Source organism: Phodopus roborovskii, unplaced genomic scaffold (genome assembly GCF_943737965.1).
Source record: "Phodopus roborovskii unplaced genomic scaffold, PHOROB, whole genome shotgun sequence".
NCBI classification, from domain to species: Eukaryota; Metazoa; Chordata; class Mammalia; order Rodentia; family Cricetidae; genus Phodopus; species Phodopus roborovskii.
This window is the reverse complement of record NW_026125108.1, coordinates 31,287-56,672: the sequence shown is the minus strand read 5'-3', so window position 1 is coordinate 56,672 and position 25,386 is coordinate 31,287. Positions and strand designations below refer to the sequence as shown.

Below are 25,386 nucleotides of genomic sequence, written 5' to 3'. Positions count from 1 at the left end.
TTACTCTGTCCAGCTATTAATCTCCTGGCCTGATAATGAGGACTCAGAATATGATAATTTCTAAGTTTCTTTCTGACTCAAAATCCCTATGTTCCTATTACCTGAGAAATATGAATTGAAGACCAGAGAAAATATCACCAATGGAAGGAATGCAATGGACCTCACTCTTCATTCCTGTGACATAAAAGTACACATTGATACTATGTGAGTTAGTGGGAAATCATAGACAGTAGGATCTACTGATTCAAATAGAAATTGATTTTTTCTTCTAGTTTGACTCTGCCTTAGGAAAAAGAAAATGTAACTGGCAGGACAGATTCTTAGTTTAAACCATTATATGGACCTGTGGAGCATTTGTGAGAGTACCCTCCTACTCTGGGCCTGATCTCTGACCTCTTGTGTAGCCATCTGAAGTTGTTTCCCAAATCAAACCTGGGGGAGATCTAATATTGATAACAGAACTCAAAAATCTCCATGATAGACTAATCCCACATCCCAATTAGGTGTCCAAAAATTCAATGGGACAATAAGTTGACAATTTAACCTGTTTCCCTTCCCTGCCACAGTGTAAAAGGTAAACACATTTACAAAATTCTCAGCATATCAGTCCTGCCTGCAGCTGTGGATGCCTCATACTTTAAAAAACTGCAGTGAGTCTAATTTGGATGTTAAGGACAGAGGATTTTGAAACCAAGTCACATGAAGTGTGGGCAGAGTCTAGTTCTGAACACCTAAGCCTAGGAAGTATGAAAAATGTAATGTCTTGGATGAAAGGAAGAAGCAAGATGTCCAAGGTCTTTGGTGGGAGACTACATGAATAAAGAAACCGAAGCAGCTGACATCAGGAACAGATGCAGAACAGTGCATGAAGACGACCATCCACATGTGCTTGCTTGGGGAGTAAGGGTGACCGGAAGTGGAGCCGGAAGCCCTGCACTCTCCCCCCCATGCACTCTGACCCCTTTCTGCACACTCCGCCCCCACTCCCTCCCCCTTCTCCCATGAGCATTCCTAGCTGGGTTCTCTGGCCCAGGTCCTGCGTCTGTAGTCCAGGTCTCGAACGGGGTGACGTGTGATGACGCCTCAATGGTCGCCAGGCAGGCTGGGCTTCGCAGCGCAGCGTGGTGCCTCGTGGCCTCTGTTCGAAGCACCTCTCCTCCAGAGCCTGGGCTGCGACTGTGCGTTGGGCGGCCGTGAGGCCGAGAAGCATGCGCGCCCGGGGCGCGGGCTGCCCCGCCAAGCTGCTGGCCATGGGCTGGCTGCTCCTGGTGGGCCTGCAGGCCTCGCAGGCAGCGAATGTCACCGCGATCCAGGAACCCGGCGGCGTGGCCCGGGAGGGCGAGGGCGAGAGCGATACTGATGAGGAGGCCGAGAACGACACCGATGTGCCAGAGAACGAGGCCCCGGCCGAGGCCGAGGAAGAGGGTGAGGGCAGTGGCTCCCTGGGCGCGAAGGTCCCTGAAGAGGGCAGAAGCCCACCCTTTCCTCAGAAAAGAATTAATCAGTGTCACCTTCTGTAGAGTTTTTTGGGCATTACACATCAGCCCCGAGTTAACCCACGCTGTGCATCCATAACCTTTAAAAAACAAGGTGCTAATGTCTAGGGCTCCAGGAAAATAAGCACGGATATTGAAAATGCTGTAGAAATACTTTACAAGAAAGAAATCGCATTTTTAAGAAATAAGGTGCCTGCTCATCATAAGGAATTGTGTGTGTGTGTGTGTGTGTGTGTGTGTGGTTTTACTCTGCAGTCATCTTGCTCGTTTTATTTTTTAATTTCCAAAATGCTTGACACCCTCTTCCTTTCCTATTCTTGAGATGGGAACTCAAGGGAAGTCAGGATTCCTTTTCTTGTGACATATCTAAATGAATATGCTGACAAAACTGCCCCAAATCTGCCATAATCTTGGTGCAGCCCTCAGCACCCTGGCATCAGGCCCTGTAGTGTTTGCCCTTCAAAGGACCGAGGCTGTAGAAAATGAAAGGACCCAAGTCATGATGCAGTTGGGTGATGATGTGTTAAAACATGAGAAATTGAAACAAACCTGTGTTTGGCTCTGTAAACTTAGCTTGTACTCCTGGCTCAAACAATAGTAGCTTACAAACAGTTGCACATGTTCACGAGTAACTCATGCGCTGATAGGTCAGTGGCAAGTTGGCAAGCATTTCCTTGATATCTTTGTTTTTCTTGTGTCTTCTCAATCTGTACCTATGGCATCGGTGCTGCACCTGCCATCCTTTTATTTCCTGATGACAATGACTCTCAGTATCAGAAAGAAATTGACTCTCTGAGATTATTGGGGACCCTACCTTGGCAACTTTACAGAGATCTCGAAGAGCTCTTTGATTTTGTAACTGTAAGAAAGAAAGGACTACAGAAGAGACTTAGGTTCTTTGAGTAACAGTTTTAATATTAAAATAGTCAAGGGAGAATTGTAGCTGTGAAGTGCCAAACAATGTAGAGGTGAAATCCTGGTGAGGGATTTGTAATCCCTTACATTCAGATTCAAAAATTTAGTGCACTTAATCTCATAGCACTTTTCTTTCTACATGCATGGGCTCCTGAGAGTTCACATGTCCTTTGGAATTTTAGATATATGCTTTCATGTCTAAGTGCTTTTTCCTGGGGGACTAAGAGCCCAGAACTGTAAACAGAGGTGATAGATACATGAACATTTCAGGACCTTGGCAAATTTGCATGATCCTGATAGCCTAGTGGATCTATAAAAATTGTCATCATCATTTACTAGCTGGTGTATTTTTCTTTTCTTTACTTGCTTTTCTTTTAATTCTGCTTCCAGATAGTTCACAAATTAAGGGCTGGTAAGAACACTGTGAGAAGCTTCAGTAGAAATTTCAATCTTGTTTTTGGGCGTTCTACCAGTGAAGTTGTACACACTCTAAACTGGGCAAATAATTTGAATACACCCTAAATTCTTAACTGTTCAACATGAATCTGCAGTGTATCCACCACAGAAATTCAAATGCAGCCTCTCTCACAGAGTCTGGTTCATCATTACTGTGGTTCTTTTTTCGCTATTGTCAAAACATAATACTTCTGAAAGATAGGAAAAGCACACAGTTCTTTGCAGAGAATGCCATTTTTGCTGTATAATTGCAAAGCATTTACAGTTTTAGATTTGTAAACAATTGGAAGATTAGTCAATGAGTTTTATTCATGTCAACATCATCTATTTTCTTTGAGTCCCCACATAGAGACCTGCTGTCATGATTTATCCACTTACAAATCTTGTCAAGTTAATTCGATATATAAACAGGAATAAAGAAAGAATATTGTCCTTGTGATTTCAGGAAAACAAGATGATTCAGGGCTTTATAGTAGAATATTTCAGGAGGAGGCCCTTTCCCTTGGAAGATGTACCACATGTTTTCATCTTTACGAAACTCCATGTCTACTTATTAAGAGAAAATCCAGACTATTCATCCAGGGTGCCATGTTTTGATTATGTAACTAATTGTTTTACCTTAACTGTTATATTGCTGTCTCTGTTCATCATTGTTTACTTATTGTGAAAGGTTTTACTTATCAATTTCCCCTTGGTCATCATCAACAAGCACAAACAATACAAACAAAAAAGCCCAGTTGCCAAACCCTAGCTTTGTTCATTTCTGGTGAGTGCAGAAGAGGGTGCCTCTAGAGATGTGTCCTGTGTTCCTGAGAAAAAAGAAGCTGGAGAGATAGAAAGTAGTAGTGACCTCAGAGCTTTGGCTTACTTCACAACTGCTCATCTTTCTAGACAATTCCAAGCAGTCTTCAATTTGATAATTTTAGGGTTTTTAATATAGTTGGAAATATTGGTGACCTATGATGAAATAACAATGTTTGAAGATAAAAGAAATATCAGAGTATGTTAGGATAGTTGATCTCTTCTATCTGCCTTATATATCTTTTATAATATAAACATTCTATATCAATATGCTCAGACTTATTAAAGGGCCCACTAGACATATACATAGTGAATAATAAATCAGTTTACTTTATTAAACTACAACTGTGGTTGATTCTGGTGGCATAGGACTATATCCCAGCTACTTTAGAGTCTGAGGCAATAGTATTGCAAACTCAAGGACAATTTGGTACATAAAGTGAATTCAAGGACCCCCTAGGTGACTTAAAGAAACCTGTCTCAGCTGGTGTAGTGGTGGCATGTGCCTGTAATCCCAGCACTGGGGAGGCAGAGGCAGGTGGATCCCTGTGAGTTTGAGGCCTGCCCTGTCTACAAAAACATACAAAGCAAGTTCCAGGACAGCTAGAACAGTTACACAAAGAAACCCTGTCTCAAAAGTTAAGAAACAAAGAAAGGAAAAGAAACCTGTCTCAAAAACAAAATGAGGAGCAGGGGAAGGATATTTGAGACCCTGAGTTAATTAATAGCCAGTAGTGCAATAAAAATAAAGTGAAAAATATGTCCTTCAATCTAAGAAAGAATAAAATCCTGAAATATCAACCTTACACCCCCTCAAGAAATAGTTTCAGGGTCTCAGATGCATCCTGATGATGTGTGTCACTAGTTATCCTGTAGAGCAAATGATTGCCCACAGGCTCTGGGCAAGACTCCGGAAGGCTTTAGGAACCCTTGCCACATTCTTGCCTCCTTTGGAACTCACTGTTGAGCTCATTGGTGGTTTTTACTAATGACATACCACACAATATTTTGGACAGTTGAGAATTCAACCCATAGGATTTAATTTCATATGAAGTTTCATTTTGTTAAATTTGGCTGTTCTCTCCCTCCCCCCAATAAGCCTCCAAACTTATCAACAGGCTTATTTTCAGGACCCAAGATTCATTCTGCATGTTACCAAGGGTTTTTTTTTCTAACAAGTTATTAATAAAATGTTGAAGACATAGATCTTTGACACATTATTACTTCCACATTGACGTCAACCAGTGGACTTAATGATGTATTGATACTCAGACTTTTTTCATTTGATATATTGTTAGTTGGTGAGAAACTGACAAATGACACATGGAAGTTTAGCTATGTATCATTTTCTTGAGCCATCATTTTAGGATTTACAGTTTTATAAAGTGTCTAAATGACCAAAGGACAAAGTTAAAAGAATCTTTGGAAGTTGTCTGGTTCCATCTCCTTGTCCTTCTTTCCCCCCTCTGAGGAAACTCAAGTAAGAAGGAACTTGCTTATTTTTCCCTAGTACCATTAGTAGTGCATAATGGAACTGGCTGACTGATGGTTCCTAAGTGGTCCAGTAGTCATTTTCTTACGCATGCTTTTATGCTCAGGTTCAGCTTTCAGCTTGTACCTCATAATATGCCATCTGAAATTATTCAAGCATTCCAAGTATTAAAATGTCAATTCAAATTGATCATCATGTTAGTTCAAGTCATTTAACAAAGTCAATGTTGACTTAATTATCTGTATCCCATGCCTGCTCAGTATTCACAGTCCTGGATTTGATGCTTCAAATACAGAATAAAGTGTTTGTGAAACTATTAATGTTTCACAATATTGAAAAATAGAAAAAATAGAATATGAAATTAATAACTACAAAATGAGTTTGAACTGTATTAACTATTGTGTCTTAAGTGGGTACACAGTCCTAAGCAGTTTATGGAATGTTTTCCTACACCACTTCATTCAATTTTAAATATCAAGTAAGACACACTTTGCAATTTTTACACAGGGTTAACTAGGTCTGACAGAATTGAGCTGCCTCACTCAAATTTCAACAGCATATTAGTGGCAGAAGCAGTGATTTGGACTTCAAGTTGGATGTGCTTTCTGTGTAATTTGTGGCTTAGAGATTCAATGCCTTTTAACATTCTCCTTTAGCAGCCCATTCTGCATTTTTTTTTCCTGTTGAGATTTGAGTCTTAATCTGTGTTTTTGAAGACTTGGTTACATATTATAGCTTTAGGCACTCAGGCTAAACTTTGGAATGATTAGCTCATACCTGTAATCCTAGAGAAGCCAAAACAAGAAGACCACTGAGTTCAAGGCCAGTCTGTGCTGTGTAGCAAGATTTTGTTCCCAAAACACAACTACCAAATCATACAAGGAAAGTCAAAAGAAAATATAATTGAGAACCAAGACTACTAAGCTTCTCGAGTTATTATATATGCAAATAATTATATAATAAACTGCATATATTATAGATTAACCTGCTAGATAAAACATGGGAATGGATTTTTAGAAATACCGAAATCTGCCATCCAAACCTGCAAACTGAATAAATGGAATCTATTCTATTTGTAAGTTTAACTTTTGATACACACTTGGTATGAAGACTTATTTGGAGATGTAAATTGTTTTGTACTAGTTTATTTCTTTTACCATCCTTATAGGAAATAGAGAATATTTAAAAGTTGTTCCTATAGTTCAAAGACTCATGTCTATTTATTTTAATTTTACATATCGATCCCAGTTCCCTCTCCCTGTCTTCCTCCCTCTCTCCCTCCCTCTCTCTCTCCCTTCTCTTCCCCCCAACCACCCCCCCATCCCATTCCCCTCCCCACTCCACAGGGAGGGTGATGCTATATTTTCCCAGTTGGATTTTAATTCACTGTGTATTAGCTAACAAAAAGAAAAGCTCTGTGTTACATACACGATTCAAAAGCAGACCTTAAGTTATTTCTAACTTAATGACTGTCCTTAAAGGTTTCGGCTTCTTTTGATTTAGAATGGTAATATCTGTGCCTATTTAAGGAGCAACTTTGCTTTCCTGGTTTAATAGAATATTTTTTAAAAATCTTCTATTGCTCATATGACAATTACTTGTACCCTTCACCTCCCAAGTAATATGTTTGTCACTTATAAACATTTTCATATGGTTAAATAATTTTTTTTAACTTTATGTTTAGTTCAGAACAGAACAGTAGTCAAAGAAGTAGAATTCGGAATGTGCACAGTCACATGTGGTAAGTAGCACAGACCAAAGGAATAACCTGTCATTATTTCGACCTAGATCAAATGCCAACTATTGTAATCTCTGTACTACTTATACTGTTTTCATCCCTTGCTTTATATGCCTATTACTATCATTTACACACAACACTAGGTAATTGCTTTAAAAGGTATATTTTCAGGTTTGGGGTATTTTTGCATGTAAGCTATATTTACTAAACTAAAATTCTGCTTCACAGATGTTCAAAGATGAGATATCTTCAGTGCATCTAACAGATGCCTTCCCACACTACTTTCGCAAACCTGCCAAAAAAATAAGCTTATTTGCAACAGACTATTACAAATATCCCATTTCTCTAGTTGTACATTATATTTTAGAGAAAAGAGATGTTAGCTTTGCAAGATGAATAATGGTGAAAGAACATGACATTGGTCCATTCTAAGAACAGAAATTTTAAACAAAATCTCCTATGTAGAATTGGGATTCAAACAACATTTGCTATATAGACAGACCAATGTTTCTTAAACAGCTACCCTAAATATGTTAAAATTGCTGGATTAACCCAGAGATTTTTAACAACCTAGGACTATGGGTAGGCCTAAGACTTTGAAGTTCTGATTAATTCACGAGGAAGCTGATCTTGCTAGTGCTGGATGTCCCTTGATTTCTATAACCATTGCCAGGAATCATCATGATGAGAAGACAATAGATAATTAACAAATTAAATTACTTATCCTTAGTTGGAAACATGACTGTGATAATATTCTAGTCTGTACACATCTAAATCAAACTTCTTTCTAGGTTCTGTAAATGAATTGCCAAAACTGACAGTTTTTTATGTGGGTGCTAAAATATACATAACATAAAAGTCACCATTTAACCACTTTCAAGTATACAGTTCAGTGGCCCTAACACTATCCATGGAATAATTTTAGTAGCCAAACTAAAACCTCATACCCAGTAGACAGTAGTTCTTCACACACCCATCCTCCCAGTTCCTGGAAGTCACTTTTTTCTAATCAGCCTAAAATGGGGTTCTGGCCTTAGCTTTGTAGTGGCACCAAAATGACAGGAATCATGACAGCCTGAGAGTGTTTAGTTGTAATTTATCTTTTGTTGTTGCTGCTGCTTGAGAATTTCCACAGTAGACTTATTTTTATAATAACCCCAGTAATCTCCAGCCTTCCCTTCCCTGATCTTGCAGGGTCCACTTTCCTATCCCTCAAAAATGTAGTAACACCAAGGAACGTGCTAGAAATATAGGATGCAGACTTTTCCAAGGCTGGGTCAGAGTCTGCATTTTAGAAAGATCTACAATTGACTTGCATGAACTCTTAAGTATATTAGCCACCTGTCATCTTCAGCTTTTCCTTTCCTTGGATGGGCTTATGATTAATACCTTGTTAGGGGCCAAAGAGGGGACTCCATCAGGGAAGATAAAGGGAGACTCTGCTTAGCCTGTTATACATCTCATTACAGGCTATGGTTGCGAACCATTCTAGGATCAGCTAATAATGATTTGATTTCTTGCTAAAAAAAAATGTGGAGCAGATTCAGAAAGAGTATATTGCTGGAAATAGAGTTGTAGTAAATAGTTTATCCCATCTGTACTTAATAGAGATACTTTATCAATACAGATACTGAAAAGCATCTTATGGTAAAATAGGACTTTGGAATTTATTTCAGAAGCTCCAACCCCAAACCTGAAAAGTTCCATGATCAAATAAATTTGTGTAAGCCTAGGTATTGTAGCAAATCTGATTTTATATGTTATAGGAAGAATATTTTTGTACTCTCAAAGGGGAAAATTCTATCAATTTAAAACATGCACAATTATATTGAGTTCTGATTTCAAAGATATTGAAATTAAAAATTTTATATTTTAGTCAGTAAAAATGATGCATAGTAGTATATTTGTTAGCATACTAAAAATTTCAAAAAACTTCTAAAGAGATCCTTTTTGCTTTATTGTAATGTTTTAAAATGTGCAAGTGAGCATAGATTACTTTTCCTGATGGGAATAGCAATCAGTGTCTTATGAAACTTTCTTGGGGGAAATACTGTTTTAAGAAATAAATGGAGTGGGGGAGTCTACAAAAGCGCTATATGTTTTCATACTGAATTTAGAATTTTAATTTCCAAAATTAAGAGAACATTCTCAGAACTAAATTAAAGAAAATACAGACTTGAATGGGAGGAAAGACCCTTTGCAATTATTTTTATTTAAACATTTGTTAATTTCTCTGACTTAAGGTGTTGGTATCAGAGAAGTTATTCTAACCAATGGATGCCCTGGAGGAGAATCCAAGTGTATAGTTCGTGTGGAAGAATGCCGTGGACCTGTTGACTGTGGCTGTGAGTTGAATCCATATTTACAGAAAGAGCGTTAATGCTGGGGAACTATCTTTAACCTCAACCTACTACTGAGTACAAGGAGACAATCAACTGATAAAAATAAATAATGAAATAACTAAATACCCCCCTCTCTAGACTGTTAGAGCTCCAAGTAGGCTTGCTTTTGATGTACATTTCAGTGATGTGTAGAGTCTATGGTGTGGTGGCGCTTCATTGTGCCTGGGGTCTGTGTTTGAGCCGGCTCTGGAGTGAAACACTTCTGATGCTGTGGCCATGACATTTTATCTGTAGATTAGGAAACCTAAAATTTGGAACTTGGAGCTCTTTATATCAAATTATGTTTTTTTCTAATGAGGTTTCATAACCCCAAATTAGAAGCCACGGCAGATAATCAAGTTCAAAGTAATATATCACTATGTTGAATGCCTTCTCTTCTATACTTTTTCTGCATTCAGATGAAGAGCACTGGTTTCTCCTCACCTGCTTCTTTTGATGATTTCTCTATAATCAGACTCTCAATTACAAGATCCAGTGACCTCGGTATCAAATTGACTTCGGGGGGGGGGGCTTTTTACAATAGTGTGGCATATGAGAAAGTCCCCAGACAATACAAAATTTTCCTTACAGTAGTGTTATTTACCACTGTAGGGAGATAGGATTTGAGATCTGGATTCTAACCTGACCTTTTGTTATCTTCTCGGAGATCTTCAGTAGATTTCATAACTTTGGATCTGTTTTATTCAACTGGAGAAACTAGAAATTTGGCTTATCATAGATCGTCCAATCCTCATATTATGTATAATGTACATGGACGTGGATGCATGTATATAATGTATACTCTGCCATGATAGTGTTATTTCTCTTGGTTGATGGTATACTTATTAGTTGATATAATTAAAAATTGTTGATAAAAAGGAATATGGCCAGATAAAGCAATTTTTGCCCAGTGATATTTGTCTGTTTTTTCTTCTTTTTCAGGGGGAAAACCAATTTCTGAAAATCTTGAAAATGTTAGACTATCGTGTGTTCATATATCTCCTGTAAATCGTTTCAAATATATGTGGAAGCTTCTAAAGTCAGACCAAGTAAGTAATGACTGAATAATCTTGTGTTTTTGGTAGCTGATAACATTTGTATCTAGTTATAATGACTTATGAAAGCAATTTGTAAAAATGGAGTTAAAATCATATAAATTTATTATATTATTGGAATTCAATTTTGTCAGACTAAAAATACATATATCTTAGGGTCATCTATAATCACAACTTAAATTCACACATTTTATATTGTATTCTGTTTTGGAATCAAGATTCTTACTGGTTTATAAGACATGGCATGATAAATAATACTTAACATTAATTAAAGGTGTTATAAATACACCTTTGTTATAAAACAAATCTATAAACTTCTTTAAAAATAAGTAGTGGTGTCATTTTACTGATAGTAAATGAGTTATAGAAAGTGTCTTAGTTTGCTTTTCTGTCACTGTGATTAGACACTTAACAACTGAACTGGGGAGGAAATGGTTTATTGAATAGTTTATTCCACATGACAGTTCATCACTGAGGGAAACCAGCGCAGGACCTGCAGCAGAACCATACTTGCTCATCCTGCTTTCTTATACATGCCATGACTATCTCCTGCCCAGGGGTAACCTGGGGCCTCTCACATCAGTCATCAATCAAGAAAATGCCCCACAGAATAGCTGATAGGTCAGTTAGAGGTATTGTCTCAACTCAGGTTCCCTCTTGCCAGATGACCCTAACTTGTGTCATGGTGACAAAAACACACTACCACAGAAAGTACTGTCCATAGTCAACAGGGTTGTTTGATTATCTGACTAAATCATGTATGAGCAATTAGTCTCACACTAGGCTGAGTAAGCAGTTCTGCTTTTGTTAGAGGGATGCTTCCTCACTCTGTCAACCTCTTGATGTTTGCTGGTTATCCAAAGTGGCCTGTGTGTCTTTTCACTGTCTCCATTAGCAATCAGTGAACCCAGTCAAGACTATTCTTACATTTTGTTTTTGCTTGTGATTTTGTTTTTAATAGCAACCTGTGATACTTGCAAATGATTCAGCAGTCCTAGAAGTACAAAGAGAACTTCATCCCATGGCTTTCGAGTGTGACACCCTGGATAATAATGAAATAGTAGCATCTATTAGGTTCACAGTCTATACAACAACTGGTAAGTGTCCAGCAGTGTTTGGTTTGCTTGTATCTCAAACTCACTTCGAGGAAACTGCCTGATGGACTTTTTAAAATATAAATTTCTACCAGCTGTACCCGAGCTTCTGATTTAGTAGATCTGTGTGGAACTGGCACGTGAGTTATCAGATGAACTGTTCCTCTAAAACCCAGTCCTGGAGCTCGAGATGGTTCAACAGTTCAGGGCACTGGCTGCTCTTCCAGAGGTCCTGAGCACAATTCTCTGTACTCAAAGGTGGCTCATAACAGTCTTTAATGAGATGTGATGCTCTCTTCCCATGTGCAGACATAGAACTGTCTATCTCTGCTTTGGAGTGCTGGAATTAAAGTTAAGTGCTATCATGCCTGGTTTTGGATTATGTTTTTGAAGATTCGGTATTAAAGTTCGTGATCTATTCTTGAATACAACTTTATATACTAGAAATTGTCTCTCCTGAGAAATACAATATATGTCCATATTCATTCAGATTAACCTGTGTCTTCTCTATGTCCAGGTAACTATTTCCTTGGGTTTAATTGCTCTGAACCATATTTAATGTTGCTATCTTTGTTGATAGGAGTATCTGGTCACAAGTTCTTTTAAGAACTCACTTGTGTTAAGATGCTCTGAAGGAACAGAACTGATAGAATGAATATTATAGGGGCGATTTAGTAAAGTGGTTTACAGGCTATGGTTCAGGTGGCTTTCTCCCTATGGAAGACCAGTAATCCAGTAGTTGTTCAGTCCATGAGTCTGGATGCCTCACCTGATCTTCCAACTAAATTGAAGTACCATCAAAAACATGCCTCAGCAGCAGGATAGATGAACTTGCCAACAAGAGTGAGAACAAGCAGGCAAAAGCAAAAGCTTCCCTCTTCCATAGCATTTTATATTAACTGCTACTAGAAGGTGTGGCCCAGATTTAGGATGAGTCTTTCCACTCAAATGATCCAATAAAGAAAAAAATCCCTCACAGGTGTGATCACCTGCTTGAGTTTTAGTTGATTCCAGATGTAGTCCAGTTGACAGTCAAATTGGCCATTATGTCATTAAAAGATTCTAGAGCCTTTTATTCTCAGAGAATATAAGCATTATTATTATATATAAGCATTCTAAAAGTGATAGCTAACTTTAAGTGGGTCTGTGTATTTCTTGAAGCTATTTCTGAGTCTAAAAAGCTTTTGTTGCAGTCTGGTGTGCCATGCCATGCAGTGTTCTTTATTGAAATGAAAATAAGCAGCAAAGGATTTTGGAGAGGTTTGAAAAATGAATATTTACTAGTTAAACTTTCTTGGTGTGCTTTTAGATGGCAACTTACAAAACATTTTCAAGGTAGAAGCTAATAACCACTATGATGAGTCATCATAAAAAAGATAACTCCAGTAGCAACTAACTATTGAGAAAAGCACGAGAAGACTGAAGGACCATCAAACTTTATAAACATACTCAACTTACCATAGTTTATGATAATAGGTATCTGGCCATTTGTAGATTTGGTCCTCACTGCCTGGCCACTAACAGGTACCTTTCAGTAGTTAGCACTTTTCACATTTAGAAAGGAACATTTACCTGCTAATGTGTAAGCTAAAAGTTAGAGCATAGACACAAAATTCTTGCTTTGGTAGTGATAAGAAACTAATGTATATATAAGTGATCTTTATCTAAAACATTAAGTATTTATATTCAACCCATTTTTCATTAGTTTTAACTTCATTAAGTTTTTCTTAGAAAATTTTAAGAGGAAATTCAGCCTTCGTAAGAAAGTTAGATGTACAAGTAATGCAAGATTACTGTTCTCAGGAGTGGAAATCCCAATACCCTTTACTCTATCCTCTCTTGGCTGAAATTGGGTGCTAGTGAATAAAACAAACTAATTTTGCATTTATCTTCAGAACCCAGTCCTAAACATTGTCTCTCTGTTTTAAAAATACCCCACGTTCTACAAATCAAAATCACTAAAAATATTTCTTAATCTGACAATATTGAAATAAAAATATAAATGCACCTTTGCAGTTGTACTCAAGACTGTTTAAAGGGAGGATCACCAAATTGCATTTATACTATATGACTACTGAGAAAAGATGGTTATAATCCATGACATTAAGAAGATAGGAACCTATCCATGTGATTGCTATGCAGGAGATCACTTCTCACAGAGTGGTACATGTTAAGTTAAAATGTTAAAATAGTCAGATCATAGTTTATACAAATTGTTAAATCACCCTGGTCTTTGTTATACTTACCGGTATAATACAGTATTTAGTCCAGTGGCCCTTTTCTGTATGGATTTTTTGTGTGTGGGTTTAGAATGTGGGGAATAAAAGAACCATAAGAAAGCCAGCACATTCACAAAATATATAATATAGACATAAGCTGTGTCTTCACCACTTTATAGCATACTGATGCTATTACACATACTGTAGACCAGCTCTGCTTTCTTAACAGCCTTATTTTCAGAAAGGAAATGTCTGACTCAGGAGTAGTGTGTGAATATTGTATGGAGAACAATGAATGTCAAACCCAATCTTATATTTTAAAAACCAGAGCTATATCATAATCCTAAGCATAAAACTTAAGTCTGTGAAGCATTAAGGAGGAAATGGCAGAACTCATGATTCAGTAGTAGGCAAGGTTTCTTAGCCATGACTCAGAACAATAAAAAGTAACGTTGAGTAAATCACACTGTGTCAAAAGTAAAAAATTTCAGATTACCAAAATAAGTCACTTGGAAATGAATAGGTAGGCTGAAACCTGGGAGAAATCCAAGAAACATAGCCAGGATAGTCACTTTGGGAAAGTTCTCTCTCAGTTTGTTAGGATACTAGGCATACCCCTACCCTATTGAAGTTACTCTTATATTTATCTCAGAGAAAACATATCCACAAAATAATGCTTACAGGAATGATTTATTTAGATAGCCACTCCCTGCCAATTGCCAGTAGCAATCATCATATGTGTCTCTCTACTTTTAGAACTGCAGATGAGAAGAATAAGCAGACCAGACACTGATGCAGTTTTAGTTTTTGTGCTGACCATAGGAGTCATTATCTGCATATTTGTGATCTTCGTATTGATCTTCATCATCATAAATTGGTAGGTGAATGGCAGGGATTCACTGTCGTCTTTGATTGACCTTGTCCTCAATCTCCACCCATTTGCAGTGAAGCCCAGATTGCTGCCCCATGGTGTCTCCTCTATGTATCTTGATGCCATCCTCTTTCAGGCTACCCCAGGTTGTATGTGGATGCTTTTAAAACAACATCATGACTTATTTTGCAGCAGTGGGAGAGCTTTCAGATGTGTATTTTACAAGACAGTTGTTTAAAAAGAAAAACAAAAAAGAATACTTTTACCATTTAACCATAGCTCTCACTGCTTTAAAACTTTGCTATTGTAACATCCCAATTCACTTAAATGAAAAAAAGAAAAAGCCTGTATGTGTATTATACCCAGCAAATCTAAGGGTTCATCAATTACAGTGCAGATGGATTATTTCCATGTGAAGTTGAACTGTGAATAAAGGGCATGTCTATATAATCGAGATGTAAATATGAACCTTGTCTAGTTTTGTTTTTGTCTTTTTATTGTGGCCTTTGTTTTTATTTTTGCCTTTTCCACCAGGGCGGCAGTAAAATCCTTCTGGGGGGCGAAAGCCTCAACTACTGAGATGCACTCTGAGCTGAGTTCTATGAGGTACAAAGATTCAACTTCTCTTGAGCAGTCACCAGCAGATATACCTGTACATGAAGATGATGCTTTAAGCGAATGGAATGAATGATGTATGGATGACATATGAGAAACCAAAGACAATTAGAGCATATCAGATTCATTATTATAAAAATAAAATATATACTGAAATACTTCAATGATGTTGGGTTGAGTTTACCTCCATGGCTCTAATGCATGTGCGGCAGCGCTGTTGGTTCAGTCCAGCTCTCTAGAACAATTGCCTAATTCTCGTTTAAATAGTTCTTGGTATTTACTGTTTCAGATAACAGCTTGAGGTCACTTCTATAAATGTATATACAAATAATTTCTGATCACTTTGGTCACTTGTGAGATCATTTGCCTTTTCTGTCATAAATAAGAAAAATATAATGTAGAAGTTTCCTTGGAAAGTAAGCTTTCTCCAACCTGGGAGAAATAGATTGAACCACTAAAGTAAATCATACTTCATAATCTCTACAGGGCATGTGACGTACACAACATCCTTTGTAAAATATGAAGTAGTAATAACAACCAAGACTTGGAGACTACTGTGTGTTCAGCATTGCTCAAAGCAGTTCATTGGGTAATTTGATTGTGGATGTGTGGAAGAAATACATGCAAGAACTAAACAAGTGCTTGGAGGTGGCTGAGAAAATGACATGGGTTTAATAATTTGTATTTCTCCCCAGAAGCAGTGACTTAGGAACTCTAAAATAACCACTAACAAGTACCTCGTTGTGCTTAGTGTGCAGGTGATATAATAGAAAGAACACCACCATTTTGTGTTGTACTACTGTGACACAATTCAGCCTGCAAACTAGATGTTAAAGCATTAAGAATTATACTCAGTAGTCTTTTCCAGCAAGTTTTCTTAAGACTACATTTTGTTTTTCTCTGTTTAGATGACTAACTTAATTGCTTTCTTTTAGGATTTATGATATGCACTGGGCAGGAGACATTGTAAACGGGCATTTGCTCTACCTTGCTCTAACACACAGAAAAGTATACTATAAAGTTACCCTATTTATTTCTGTTACATGGCAGTTCTATCTGAAAGAAGAAAGGACCAAGTGGTTAGAAAATGATTTTCATCTGTTGTGGGAATTCCTTTGGAGATCTTAAGTGAAAAGAGATTATTTTAATATAATCTCCTAAAAGAAAATTTTACACCACCTACCTCAGACAAATGTTAAACAGCGACCAGCCTTCCAGTTCTTATTTCTGAGTATGTATGGTCTTGCACCTTTAGTAAAGAGACTAAAAATTCTTGAGTAGTAATTTTATCAGTCCTTGTTTTAAAGCCAGAATGGCAGTGAGATCCATTTATATTTCCATGGACAATAGAGTTCAGTTATTGAACAAGACTAGTTGTGCTACGTGCTGTTCTTAGGCTATTTCTGACTGCCTACCTCTGGCATGTGGTAGACAGAACTTCTTAGCTCTTTTGGTTAGCTGGGGCAGTGTGCCTACTTCCGACCAGTAAGTCATCAGCCCACATTCCAAAGTTCTGGGTCATCCTGAATCTGGAACACTGATGTGAGGAAACATTTGGAACTCTGATGGCTTGGGTTCCAGAGAGAGGACTTTGTGCCACAGAATCTTTAGTAAGCCAATCGTAGATAGCTCACTATTTTAAGCCATGAAAATTGACAGGTTATTTGATACAGTAATTAATACTGTAATTATTCTAATTGACACATCTCTTTTCTTTAAAATAAATTGAAGAACCTTCTTTACTGGGGACTTTCAAGCTTTCAGTGTGTTGCATATCCCCATGAGTCTCCAATGAGGGCATTGGTAAACTATTTCCCCAATGTATGGAATGAAGCCATGAATATATGTAAAGGGTACTGCTCACTTTCAAGCAAAACTGTCCTGAAAGATTTGCATTTGAGGAGCCATGTGTTAACTGAGTCATTAGTAATGTATCACACACAGTTTCAGACCCAGGCAACAGGATGGAAGACACAGGAGTATGAAGTAGAAAATTTAAATCTGGACTCACTCTTGGTTAAATGACTCCAAGGGGAAGTGCTTTCATTTCTTTCCACGGCAGAACATTAGTCAGACCTCGGGGAATCCTCTGGAAAAGGGGAAGAAGGATTATGGGAGCCAAACTGGCCAAGGACACCACAAGGAAACCCATAGAATCAACTAACCTGGGCTTGTAGGGACTCACAGAGACTTAACTGCCAACATGAGAGCTTGCATGGGAATGACCTAGGCCCTCTGCCCACATGTTATGGTTGTATAGTTTGATCTTCATGTGGGACTCCTAACAGTGAAAGTGGGAGCTGTCTCTGACTCTGTTACTGCTTTTGGGACCCTTTCTTCCTACTAGTTACTTAGTCCAGCCTCAATAGGAGAGGGGGTACCTAGTCTTACCAAAATTTGATATGCCATGGCTAGATAATAGACATGGGATGCCTGCCCTTTCCTGAAGAGAAAGGATGAGGAGTATGTGGGGTGGGAGAAGGGACTTGGAGGAGAGGAGGGAGAGGAAATTGATAGAGCTGGAGGAAAATAAATTAATAAGAAAGAGTATAGCTATGCACTATCTAGGGGTGTAAAAGTTAGTTTCATAGGAAATCTAAGACAAGTAAGGTTGATTTTTTTTTTCAAGTTCTTCTCTTAAAAGCAGGTTAAACAAATTTCGCACACACAGTAGGCTAGCAATTATAAGTCTTAAATGGCCTCAATGTGTATTATCAACTTCAGCTATAAAACCTGACAAAAGTTCCAGTCCCTCAGAATGCAAGAGATATTTTCAGAATATTGTTTTGTCAGGCTAAAATAATTAGCATATTTTATATGAAATCAATAATATACCAAAGAGTTCTCCCTTTTCTTTTGGCTTTTTTTCATTTACCTAAGTTCTACATATACTCCCAGTTGTAATACATTGTATTATAGACCACAATGTAGTAAACAATCTGAGGAAGCCTGAAATTTTCTGTGAAGCAATAGTAGGTAAAGACTCGTTTAAAGAAAATTCTATTGTATCAATTTTACCTTGTTTAAAAGGGAGGAGAGCCTAGGCAGAGCAAAGAGCAGGTCTGAAAAAGCAAAATGCATCTTGAAAGAAGGCTAGTGGAGCTAGAATATGAAAGGAGAACATGTTTATGGGAGATGTGGCAGAGGTAGTTGAGACCATACATGTACATGACATCATATATGCACAATGAAAACACTGTGTATACTACAAAATTATATTTTAATAGTTAGGAATGCATATCAATGATACAATCTCCAGAATATCCTGCTATACCATTATAGAGTTGGCTTAGCCTAGCTGCCTTGAGAGGCATGTATCATAGGTTTATCAGGTTAGAATCCATGGCTGCTGGGGAACAATGTACCTTCCAAGTCCTGAGAGACTAATGCACTCTCTCAGGCAGTAAAGCGTTCAGGTCACTTGGTGTTTCTCTGTATGTTCACTTAGAAGCCAAGGAAACATGGAAAGTTGACATGACAACTGATCTTAGATATTAATCTTGTGTACTCTTTGAGGCTTGCAAATGTCATAGTATCCTGGCAAATACAGCTGTGTTGATCCTGACAACTGCCATTATATTCTGTTTCTGATAAATGTAGAGAGCTGCGAAGTGCTGCGCCTTAAAGATGGTGCTGGCTTCTGCCTTCCACTGTCGTAAACAAGTCCTTATTTGGCTAAGCTTGTTCAGCTTGCTTGCTTCCCTATAAGAGCAGCCTATCTGCAGGGTTCACGTGGCTCACTGGGGTTGGTCAATGCAAGGGGATTTAAGCCTGTGTAGGCCTTTCCCCAGGGTTGCCAGAAGAATAAGCATGTTCAAGGATCCTGATTAAACTGCTAGAAGAAGATCTTCCCTGAGTCGCGTTTTTTTTCTTGCTGGTCAAGGTTGGGCGCCACAGCTGGTGGCCCATATGGGGGACCACCCAGGAAGAGTGGGACAATAAGGACCGCGGGGATAAGCAGCAATAAAGTCTCAGGCATTGAGCGAGAGGTTCTAGTGAACCGAAAGTAAAATTTTAAAATGGGGACATCTCAGTCTCATCCAATTTTTCTGGCTCTTCAGGAGCTACTTTTGTCAAAGAAACTTAAAGAAAAGCACACTGGAAAGGTTTCTGGGCAAGTGCAATGCCATTGCACCTTGGTTCGCAGTTTCCGGGGAGACATTACGTTAGCGTGCTGGGACAAGTTAGGCAGGGATTTTGACTTTGCTTGGGAACAAGGGATGCTAAAGCCCGGAGTCAGACCCTTTTGGAAGTTAGTGCTGGAAGTTAGTGCGTAGCTGCATTGAGGACCAGAAATGGTGTAGAGAGGCAGTGAAAAGGAGCAAGCTGCTACAAGAAAAAAGATCAGAGGAGGTTAAAAGCACAGGGGAGTCTGATATGGACGAAACAGACTCTGAGGAGGAATTGCAGGCCCTAGTAGAAAAGGTTCAGAAACAATCCCTTAGAAAACGGAGAAGGGAAAAAAAGGAGAAATGGCGATGTGAGGAGGAGGAGGATTCCCTCCCCCAATAAGGCCTTCAGAGGGCCTCCTTATCAGATGGAGGAAGGACGGGGCCGAGGAACAGGGCCTTCCTTTTGCCCTGACGTCTGGAGAGCAGTGCAAACTGACCTTGGTCTAGCTTTTCCAGTTTTCCAGGATGCCCAAGGCAATAGATATGAGGAGCCTTTAGACTTCAAGGTCATCAAGGCTTTGGCTGAGTCTGTGAGAACATATGGGATCCGGCTCTTGATTCTCCTAGGCAATTGATTGTTGAAGAAAGAGAAGCCTTATGTAAAGTTGAGGAAAGACTACAAAACACATTTCTATCTAGATGGAAGGAAGGTCAAGCTTTCACGTTATGCATTCTCATTACCTATAATCAGCCTACAGGGTTGTTATGGCAGGAAGGACCATTGCTTTGGATTTATTCCAAAATCTCCCCAGCGAAAGCAATAGGACATTATCCCAAGCAGTCGCTAGTTTGACTCATAGTGGAATTCAACAAAGCATTCAAATTTTGGAGTGCCCCCGGCACTACTTGTGGTGCCTTACTCCAGTCACCAGGTTAAGATCTTGTGTGGCACTATCAATAATTGGGCCATATTGCAATGTGGGTTTGATGGAATGATAGATAATCATTATCCAAAGCATCCTTTAATAACATTTTTTAAGGAACATCCTGTGATTTTTCCAAAAGTAACTTCCTCAGTCCCACTTAGTGGGGCTCCAAATGTTTTTACTGATGGTTCAAAAACTGGTTGTGGGGCATATATGATTGCAAATAAGACTCCTGTGCTGTGTCAATTTCAGCCAGGATCCCCTCAAGTTGTGGAATTGAAAATTGTAGTCAAAGTATTCAAAATTTGCCCATTTGCATTTAATTTGATCTCAGATTCAGCATATGTGGTGAATGCAGTAAAATTTTGGAATTAGCAGATCCTATTATAATTAGTAGTGTTATTTGTTCACTCTTACAAGAGCTACAAAGATTAATTTGGTTGAGAAAGGAATGCTTTTATATTCAACATATTAGAGCTCATACGGGTTTGCCTGGGCCCTTAAGTGAAGGAAATGACATTGTTGATCAATGGACAAGGGTGGAATATATTTTTTACAGCTTATCTTTAGATCAGGCTAGCCAATTCCATCAGCAATTTCATGTGAATGCAAGGACTCTTCAACAGAAATTCCATTTGTCCAGAGAAGATGCTTGACAGGTGGTTTTGAACTGTCCACAGTGTATAATATACCAACACCAACCTGGTGTGGGGGTAAACCCTAGGGGTTAATGCCCCTAAAGATATGGCAGATGGATGTCACGCATATGTCAGAATTCGGAGCTTTGAAATATGTACATGTGTCTGTGGATACTTGTTCAAGTGTGGTACATGCTACGCCTTTAAGCAGAGAAAAAGCCCAATGTTATTGGACACTGCCTGGAAGCCTGAGCGGCTTGGGGAAAACCTCAATAGCTAAAAACTGATAATGGACCAGCCTATATGGCTCAGAGATTTACTTCCTTTTGCAAACAAGTGGAAGTTCAGCTTGTCCATGGATTACCCTACAATCCTCAAGGACAAGGGATTGTAGAATGAGCTCATCGCACCCTAAAAGAATGCTTAATAAAACAAAAAGGGGGGAGTAGGCCAAGGCCGAACTCCCAAGGAAAGAATATCTTTAGCCCTCAATTTTTTAATTTTGGATGTTGATGGCCTTTCTGCCGCTGATCGTCATCAGTGGCAAGGAGGGAGCCTAAAAGGCTATGTGAAATGGAAAGATGTGATCACCGGGTTATGGCATGGTCCTGATCTGGTGTTGGCATGGGTGAGAGGGTCTGTTTGTGTTTTCCCCCAGGATCGCCAAGAACTGTTGTAGGTCGTGGAGAGGTTTGTAAGAAAGTGCAACAAACATGAAGAGCCTGCTGTTGCTATTGATCATCAGCCTGATTTGGCCACCAGTGCAGATGGAGTCACGATGGGGAATCCTGTCGGTGTTCCCAAGACCCATGCCGTTACGCTATGATGCAAAAATGTTTCCCCAATTTTTTTTAGTACTAATAAGAGCTTAGATTTATCTTATTTTCCTTATGATAGTGAGATTGCTAATATAAATGAAAATAGGAGTTAAGGGATATTTTACCTTCTCCCCAGGAATTAGTACCAGCTTCAATTAAACCTTTGCTGGGAGAAACTTTACTGATCAGGATCCACAGCAGGTGGATATTTCCAACCCTTTTGATCTCTGGCTCTTGTGCAACATTAATGGCAGCTGCATAGATTTGTCCCCTTTCCTTATGATAAGGAGCGGAATTCATGGGATGGCCGAATTTGCTTGGTCTACCTCTGAGCATTTTGGTGAATGGTTCAATCATCAACCTGGCAGATGGATTCCCATGTCTGTTGATGCCCGAGTGCTATGACGGTGTTTAGACCACAGAGAGATTTTGGCATTACAGCAGCCATAGTTGCAGCTATTGTAAGATCCGCAGAGGGCATGGACCCTCACGCCCTAACTCAGGAAAAGCGCCCCCCCCAAAATCACTCACGAGAAGCGGTCTTGATGCAAAAGCATGAGATTTTTTTATATTCCAGTGCACTGGGGTCCACAGCCATACTCCAGGTGGGGTACAGGACTGGGAACCCTTGGTACAGGGTTCAGACAGCTTTTATAGGGTTACAACAAAGCCCGCGCATTACAAACCAATTATCTTAATAGCATCCAGTGTGGACCAATCAATTTGAACTATCCAAGCCCACGCTTAGCCCAGGAAGTCTGCTTTTGCTAGGGGTCCTGGGTAGTGTGGCACGGCTCATTTCCTGTTCTCATTCAATCATAGGTGCTGTCGGTAAACCCACCCTGTTGTAAACAGTCAAGAATGACCTTTTGTCTACTCACTGCTAGGGGGCAGAGTCTAGGGAAAATTAGGCTAAATTTTTCCATCCTTACACTATCTTTTCTGCAGTTGTGGGTTTAATCACGGCTGCCGTGGCCATGAGCACATCAGTACAGACAGCCTCTAAGTTAAATGAATTGTCCAAGAATGTGGCAACCGCCTTGGATGCTCAGTCCACAATTGGTGCTCAGTTAAAAGGAGGTCTTATGATCGTGAACCAAAGAATTGATCTGGTGCAGGAGCAAATAGACACTTTGTGGCAGTTGGCACAAATAGGATGGGAATGGAAGATGATGGGGGCTATGTGTGACCTGTGTGCCATATCAAAAGTATTCAGTGGCTGCCAATATGTCTAACCAGCTTTCTTAGTATCTTTTAGGCAATTGGTCCGGCGAATTCAATAAGTTAATGCAGGACCTGAGACTTTCCATCGTGCATGTCAATTCCACATCTCGGTTGCAGAGGGACTATCTACATGGATCACTCGAGCCATGAAACACCTGAAAGAGTGGGCTGGAATGGGAGCCATGGCTATCCTCTAGCTGCTTATCTCCTTCATGGGCCTGTGGTGCCTTTGCAGGCTGAGGCTTGCTCAGAGGCGGTATGCAGCTATAGTTGTCCAGGCATTTACAGTCCCCCAGGCATGGCTTACAGTCATGAATAAGAATTGATCCTTCACACTCAGGTTGTATGGCTTAGCACTGCACTCAAGTTGGCTCTGGAAGCTAGCATCTCCAACAAGGGCAAGTCTGGTTGCATGTGGGTTGGTGTCAGAGGCCCCACCTCCAGGAAAAAGATACCAGATGGGTGTGGCACTGACTTGGCTGACTACCAGGATTCAGGGTCAGTACAATGTCTTCCACCTTCCCGATGGTGAGCACTCTGTCGTAAACAAGTCCTTATTTGGCTAAGCCTGTTCAGCTTGTTTGCAGAGCAGCCTATCTGCAGGGTTCACGTGGCTCACTGGGGTTGGTCAGCGCAAGGGATTTAAGCCTGTGCAGGCGGGCGTTTCCCCGGGTTGCCAGAAGAAGAAGAAGCATGTTCAAGGATCCTGATTAAACTCCTAGAAAAAGATCTTCCCTGAGTCGTGTTTTTCCTTGCTGGTGGAGGTTGGGCACAGCAGATATAGGTATGAAAGTGCTCTTAATAAAATTATCATAGCCTGTTGTGCTGTGGCCCCTCCAACCTGGCCTGATTTCATTCCTCATGGTCATATCAGGTGACATTGGCCAAGTAAGTAAGTATGGGTTCTTACATTGACCAAACCTAGGTTCTTTTAGTTCTGTTGGGAATGCAAAATTCTTACCAGTGAGAACTTAGTTTTCATCCATTATGATTCCTAGTTCACTCTCTTGTTCAGGACAGGACAGGAATATTTAAAGTTCCTCAGAATAGCCATTGTGTTGGTGATGCCTGTATGTCAGCATCCAGTCAGTGACAATGTAGTTGGTAGCTGTGATTTTTCTATAGTAAGGACAAGACATGTAATGAAGCAGACAATGTCACTCATTCTATAACACCCATCTTCCTTCTGTTGACAATATAATGCTTTCAGTTCTCTCAAGTAGATATTATATAATTTTTATGATTCATATATTTCAAAATTGAGGTGATTTTTCAGTGTTGGTTTCATTTTTGTAAATTAAATATTGTTCATTAATTTTTGTTTTCTGAAGGACTGCCATTTTGGAATTTATCACCCATCACTATAGTGATCTATCACCTGTTTCAAAATTAGAGAACCAATTATGCAGTTATTTAGGCTTTGAGATTTGTGCCATTTTATTATCTATGATCATTTTGTTGTATAATAGAAAACAGTTTGTCTTTGAAAGTTCCTTACCCTTATTGAAGAGCAAAGTTCTATTTTGAACATCTTAAGTCATCATGTCTTGCGTTGATTTGCACAAACTCTTCACTGGACTCTTTCTTCAGTTCCGTACTGTAAGTGTGCCCAGTGGACCACCAAGTCCTCTTCCCTTTCCCTGCCATCCAGATCTTATCACACTCTTATTTGGATTCTCTTCCCCTTCTAGCCTCTTTGTGACTGCGCCTGCTCATCACTTTTCTTTGCCCTTTCTGAAGCCCCAACCCTACACCTCACTTTGCTCCTTCCTCTGGAATCTTTAACCATCAGCCTTAGGCTCTCAGAAGTCCAGGACAGTCACCCTGCCCCCTCTAGACTCTCCCACTCATATACATCAGCACAGCCCCTATTCTAGCTGAAAAAAAAAACAGCATATATACTTCCTCACTTGCTAACTCTAATAACTGCTCACTGCATGGTGCTTTCCCCAGAGCATACAAAAGGATGTACCATGTTCTTTCCTGCCTATCTCTAGGGCTTTGTATTGTTTGTTCTGGAAGAACATGATTTCATTATGTCAGATGATTTCTCTTCCTTGTAAAGCACGTATTGGTGTTACCTTGGGGTACTGCATAATAACACAAATATTGCAATAACTCTCTAATGAGAGTGCTTCAACCCTAACCCGCTTGTCTGAAAGATTTTTGAACTTTGTTTCGGTAATTCTGGAAAGAAAGCTGTTTTATTTTTTAAAGGGTAAGAGGGTGATTAATGTACAGAAATAAAGCTGGAATTTTTCTATTGTCCTCAACACACATTTTTTTTTCATGGAGAAAACATGTATGTGAGTGGCTAAGAAATTCAGAGAGCAAGTGTTTATCTCAACTTAAACTTTGTTTTAGTTGTATTTGTCAAGAAAGAGTCCTACTCTCATTGTAGAAAGCAACAGCAACACTGATCCTATGAAGCTCACCAGTGCCAGCTCTACTACAGATTCCTGTGTGATAGGTTCACTCTGGGTGAATTATACACTATTGATTGAGGTTAATGGCACATAAGCATACGTGTAGGAA

General features: G+C 39.2%; 1 protein-coding gene across 1 annotated transcript; it reads left to right on the top strand.

The window, feature by feature from the left end:
- The first annotated feature begins 1,121 nt into the window (after positions 1-1,121).
- LOC127225962 (sperm acrosome membrane-associated protein 1) lies at positions 1,122-15,297 on the top strand. The gene is made up of 7 exons (XM_051189661.1): positions 1,122-1,425; positions 6,845-6,901; positions 9,142-9,243; positions 10,222-10,328; positions 11,296-11,431; positions 14,404-14,524; positions 15,053-15,297. Exons 1-7 carry the CDS (start codon positions 1,209-1,211, stop codon positions 15,207-15,209), a joined length of 897 nt encoding a protein of 298 aa, XP_051045618.1. The 5' UTR covers positions 1,122-1,208; the 3' UTR covers positions 15,210-15,297.
- The last annotated feature ends 10,089 nt before the right edge of the window (positions 15,298-25,386 follow it).

Bases quoted from the DNA above. Each gene is read 5' to 3' on its own strand.
- LOC127225962 (XM_051189661.1), top strand. From the start codon at position 1,209: ATGCGCGCCCGGGGCGCGGGCTGCCCCGCCAAGCTGCTGGCCATGGGC. The intron at 1,426-6,844 runs GTGAGGGCAGTG...CTTTATGTTTAG, and splicing joins GGCCGAGGCCGAGGAAGAGG to TTCAGAACAGAACAGTAGTC. The intron at 14,525-15,052 runs GTAGGTGAATGG...CTTTTCCACCAG, and splicing joins ATCTTCATCATCATAAATTG to GGCGGCAGTAAAATCCTTCT.